Below are 6,000 nucleotides of genomic sequence, written 5' to 3'. Positions count from 1 at the left end.
TTATTCCTGTATACATGTCTCTTGATGAGCATAAAATAGCATCATCTCGCTATTTACCTGTCGTCCCAGGTAAAAATAGAATGGTGCTACAACTTGTCCCACACATCATACTGATAAAGAGGGGAGATGAAGTCCCGACAGTAGTTGTTGAGTTGTGCAAGATCAGGCTAATGATCGTTGAATGATACAGCATGGAAACAGACCCTTCGGCCTGTCAATAGTTCAATCGAGCTTTATTTGTCACTTTTGCAACCGCACAGTGAAATTCATTTTGCATTTAACAAGGTTAGTTCCCGGGATGGCGGCACTGTCATATGCTGAGAGAATGGAGCAGCTGGGCTTGTACACCCTGGAGTTTAGAAGGATGAGAGGGGATCTCATTGAAACATATAAGATTGTTAAGGGTTTGGACACGCTAGAGGCAGGAAACATGTTCCCGATGTTGGGGGAGTCCAGAACCAGGGGCCACAGTTTAAGAATAAGGAGTAAGCCATTTAGAACGAAGACGAGGAAACACTTTTTCTCACAGAGAGTGGTGAGTCTGGAATTCTCAGCCTCAGAGGGATGTTCTCTGGATGGAGGCATGTTCTCTGGATGCTTTCCAGAAGAGAGAGCTAAATAGGGCTCTTAAAAATAGCGGAGTCGGGATATGGGGAGAAGGCAGGAAAGGGGTACTGATTGGGATGATCAGCCGTGATCACATTGAATGGCGGTGTTGGCTCGAAGGGCCAAATGGCCACTCCTGCACCAATTGTCTATTGTCTATTTATTACACATGTGGGCACTGCTATTTTTGGCGCCATTATTCAAAGTCTGGTCGGCCGAGTGGTCTGGCTGGGGGTCAATGAATAGCAGGGAAGGTGATCACCTGGGCAGCGCAGCTGGTAGAGCTGCTGCCTCAGCACCAGATATCTGAGTGCAATCCTGACCTCGGATGCTGTCTCTGTGGCGTTTGCATGACCATGAGAGTTTTCTTGGGTGCTCCGGTTTCCTCCCAAGGGTTTGTCAGCATGGACCTGAGGTGCCGCAACGCCTGCCGAAGGCTCACCTGCTGGCGGGACCGGGATCCTGCCCGAAGACTCACAGTCGGCAGGAACTTTGCCCGAAGGATCTTCAGTCGGCTGGATCGGGAACCCGTCCGAAGACTCGTCGAGCCCGCCCGAAGGCTCGCTTGCATAACGGGGAGGGAGTTGGAGATGTCGGGCGCAAGGACTGTTGGAAGGATGAATCGGGGTAATGCGTCCAGCACCTTCAGGTGTGCTCAGGCAGCGCTCCCGGGACACAAAGATGGCCGGTGTAGGAAAGAGGTTTCGGTTCGCAGGAAGTGCTCCAGTACATCGAGCGCGCGGATCGACCGGATTTTGAATAATGCACCAAACATGGCGGCACCTGCATGTGTAATATATACAACATTAATTGCACTGTGCAGATGCATATGTGACAAATAAAGCAGTATTGATAAGCCAAAGGGGACTGTTTCCGTGCTGTATCATTCAACAATGTTCCTGAGCAACTCAACAACTACTGTCAGGATCTTATCTCCCTTTTTAATCAGTGTGATGTGTGGGGCAGGTTGTAGCACCATTATATTTTCTCAGCTCAGCTGCTTCAATATCAGCATGGGATCGCTCGTGCCTTTGGATCAACTTCTCCACCTTGATCCCAATAAGGAATTTATATCAATTATTTTCTTTCGATTGTTTCCTTGTGCACAGTTATCCCATTGACAGTTTTTTGATGCCACTTCACTGTATTGTCTGGAGGTGGATTCTGTGCACTTGTTCCAATTTTCATTTAAATTTCAGTAGCGCCGACACGCGGAGTGGAATTATTTTGTATCTGTGTTGAGCCATCTTTAATGGTTATGCACCTACTTGACCCAGCGTTTGGAGAGATCTCGTACATCTCTGGACTCTGTGCGAAACAGTGAAGTGTGAGCACATTGTGTTCTTGCAGGACCTCTACTTAGCCTGTTTTTGCACAACTCAACAACTACTGTTGGGACTTTATCTCCCCTCTTAATCACTATGTGGGACAAGTTGTAGCACCATTATATTTTTACCTGGGACGACAGGTAAATTGCGAGTAAGATGATACTTTCTGCTTATCAAGAAACATGTGGAACTATATACAGGAATAAACAGATAATTCGACAACTCGAGTCTGATCCACAACTCAGTTCAATAGTGCTGGCTCGAATGGCCTACTCCTGCACGTATTGTCTATTGTCTACTTACAAAGTGAAGGATCTACCTCTTTCAGCTAGCAACAAATCAGTCATGTCCCAGAGGGATTTTGCCATCAGCTGAAGGACATGACTGGTTTGTTGCTGGCTAAAAGAAGAGATAGATACTTCAATTTGTAACGCTATGACACTATGTTCTGCAGTCTGGTATTTTTTTCTTTGTACTGATTTATCTGGGTAGCACACAGTCAAAGCTTTTTACTGTGTCTCAGTACAGGTGACAATAAAAAACTAATACTAGTTTAAAGGTTAATTTAAAATGTGTTCAAATTACAATGCAGCTCTATAACTCCAATCATGACAAGATAATTACAGTTTATTCAAATTTTGTTCAAATTTTAATTATTCTGACTTGATTGAAATCTTTGGTAGAGCTTTAGACTTTCGAGATATAGCGGGATAACAGGCCCTTCAGCCCACCGAATCCGCACCAACCAGCGATTGCCCCGTACACTAGCACTATTCTAAACATTAGGGACAAACCGATACGTCATTAAAGTGTGGGAAGAAACCGGAGCACCCGAAGGAAACCTACATGGACGCAGGGAGAACGTGCAAACTCTGTACAGGCAGCACCCGTAGTCAGGATCGAACCCAGGTCTCTGGCGCGCTCTACTACTGCGCCACTGTACCGACATAATGTATTGGTGCTATTTTGTAATTTGTTGTTTCTTGGTTACAGACATACTAATTATTTGTTGTGTGGAATAGCAAACATTGTTCAAAGTTGTCTACTTTTCCTAGGTATGTGACGCACTTAATGAAGCGTATCCAGCGTGGACCTGTCAGAGGCATCTCCATCAAACTTCAAGAAGAAGAGCGAGAGAGGAGGGATAACTATGTCCCAGAGGTGGGTCTACTTCCCTTTGGAATTCATCGATTACTGTTCATTTACATGCCTAGAATCATGACATCGGAGTCATGAAATGTTAACATGGAACAGTACAACACAGGAACGGGTCCTTCAGCCCCCAATGTCCGTGCCCAACGTGATGCCTGGTTTAGCTAATCTCTGCATGTGATCCATATCCATCCATTCCCTGCATATCCATGTGCCTATCTAAAAACCTCAAATGCTCTACCATATCTGCCTGTACCACCGCCCCTGGCAGCTCGTTCCAGGCACTCATCACTCTGAATAAAAAAAATCTCACACACATCTCCTTTAAACTTTGTCGTTCTCTGCCTGGTCTTCAAGCAGAATTTTTTCAAATGCCATTTGAAGGGAAAGTTGCATGTATATTGTCATGGCGATATTTATGAACACCAGACTCTGGAACAACTTCTGCCCTGTGGTTATCAGTCATCTGAACTGTTCTCCCATAAGCTAGAGTGGTCGTGATCCTCCAACCTACCTTATTGCCAACATTGGACTTTTTTTCTGGAAACTATTCTGCCCTCTGGTGTCTTTCACTTTGCTGAAAACTATATTCTGCACTGGTATTTTCCTCTTTGCTCTACCTGTTGAAGCTGTATATGACTTGATTGTATTCAGTTCATTATTTGATAACATACAAAACCAACACCTTTCACTGTATCTGGGTACATGTGACAATAATAAACCAATGCCAATATCAGGGAGGTGAATTACCAGGACACAGTATTCCAGGAGGCAGTCACACCACTTGGAATAATAATCTGTAATTTAGTATGTTGTCAGTGACGAGGCGGTCTGACTAGAAGATGCAGGTGCAGTCCCGCAGCCTTATTGGCCGCGGGACTTGCTATCGCCCGCCGGGGGCTTTGACGTCGGGAGAAGAATGGAGAGCAGGGGAGAGACAAGACTTTGCCTTCCATCACAGTGAGGAGGAGATTCACTGTGATGGATGTTTGTGTAAATTATGTTGGTTGTGTGTCTTGGTTCTTTTCTTGTATGACTGCAGAAACTAAATTTCGTTTGAACTTCATTTGAAGTTCAAATGACAATAAACGGTATTGTAGAGGGATCTAGAGCATAGTTCCAGATGAACCCTAGCCCTTGTCCATGGCCATCAGGTACAAGGTTCTTGCTCCTTGTGTGGATGAGGTTGGGGACTGTTGGGTTGGAGGGGGGGGGGGAAGAAAAGCAAAATGTAGCCGTGATGGGGGAAGCAGACACTGAAGTACATTCTGCTGAGGGAGTACTTGAGGCTGAGGACAACATTGAACAGTAGATCCACAAAGGTGATAATCTGAATTATTAGCTCAGCTGTGTGCAAATTAGCAAAGGGTAAATAGTATCAGAGGGGTAAATGTGTGGTGGTAGAAATGGGTTCTGATTTATCAGACCGGTTCTGGGGAATGCAAGAGATGATCTGTTGAGGTGGGCATCACCTCAATCATGCTGGGATCCGTGTCCTGGTGAATCTCATCAATAGGGTTGTCGACTTTAACCCAAACGGTAGTGGGTGGAGGTCCAAGAAAGGGATGTTTAATAAATCAAGCGGAAATGTTGGAGCAGTGGCAGAGGATAGTGATTGGGAAGTTCAGTTAAAAGTTTGGGGCAGAAAATGTAAACAAAAATATGCAGCAAAGAATATATCCAGAGTTAGTAAAATTAGGCAAAAACCAAATCTTTGCTGTCTTTATTTGAACATGCATTGTATTTGTATGTGGCAGCGTGGCATATGAATATATGATGGCTATTATGTAAATAGTTAGTGTGATGAACACTGGCTGCTCTATAATTGAGTTTAGATGATATTCTCAAAGTGAAGGGAGGTGGTGTAGCATTGTTATTCAATGAAGAAGGGTCTTGACCCGAAACGTCATCCATTCCTTCTCTCCAGAGATGCTGCCTGTCCTGCTGAGTTACTCCAGCGGTATGAACATTGACTTCTCCAATTTTAGGCAGTCCCTGCTTTCTCCTTCTTTCCCCTCCCCTTCCCAGCTTTCCCACAGCCCACTGTATCCGTCTCTTCCTTTCTTCTTCCCGCACCCCCCCATCCCCACATCAGTCTGAAGAAGGGTCTCGACCCGAAACGTCGCCTATTTCCTTCGCTCCATAGATGCTGCCTCACCCACTGAGTTTCTCCAGCATTTTTGTCTACATTCGATTTTCCAGCATCTGCAGTTCCTTCTTAAACATGGGAATACCTATATTGATTGTCATATTAGTATTCTAAATTACATGGCCTGATTGTTTGCACTGCGTATCGATTTTCTTTTTATTTCACTCTGCCTGCAATGTGAACAGTAGAATTCATCTTTTGAATCCATCTGCTTTGAAGCAGTTCAGTGGTTGAAGTCTGTCGGATTTGGGTCTTTTTAAACCAACTGCTGCCAGAATCTAAAGACAAAATTGTGTTAGTTTCCTGGGGCTGAGTTACTCCAGCATTTTGTGTCTATCTCATGTCCAAGGCCTGGTCTGATGAGTATAAGATTGGCGTGAGAGATTCTCCAGTGTAACAGCGGGAAATCCCAGGGTCTCCACAATAGACAATAGGTGCAGGAGCAGGCCATTCGGCCCTTCGAGACCAATGAGACGAAGAGCCGATGCATCAGCAACCCAGTACATCCCAGCCATGCAGCAGATCCTTGGCAGGGTGGGTGACTGAACACTGACAGTCTTTTGTGGTTGCAATTACAGTTCTGTTGGGAAATGTATCTGTATCCCAGAAATAAATGAATGAGTAGCTCATCAGTGTGCAGCAAGGCTGGGGGGGGGGGGGGGGTTAGAACTTCCGGGTTCATCTAAGCAAGTCAGGGTGTTGCTTTAAAGTCTTGTCCAAAAGACTTTCCCACCTAGAATGCAGAGAGGCATGGAGCCTCGGATT

The 6,000-nt window shown here is 45.1% G+C and overlaps 1 protein-coding gene across 1 annotated transcript in view; it reads left to right on the top strand.

The window, feature by feature from the left end:
* rps17 (ribosomal protein S17) overlaps positions 1-6,000 on the top strand; it is a 28,849-nt gene that overhangs the window by 19,887 nt on the left and 2,962 nt on the right. The window contains exon 2 of the mRNA XM_033014765.1: positions 2,990-3,095. Within this exon, the coding sequence (XP_032870656.1) occupies positions 3,006-3,095 (90 nt within the window). The 5' untranslated portion in view covers positions 2,990-3,005. The remainder of the gene's footprint in view (positions 1-2,989; positions 3,096-6,000) is intronic.

Source organism: Amblyraja radiata, chromosome X (assembly GCF_010909765.2).
Source record: "Amblyraja radiata isolate CabotCenter1 chromosome X, sAmbRad1.1.pri, whole genome shotgun sequence".
NCBI lineage: Eukaryota > Metazoa > Chordata > Chondrichthyes > Rajiformes > Rajidae > Amblyraja > Amblyraja radiata.
This window is presented reverse-complemented; position numbering and strand designations above follow the sequence as displayed.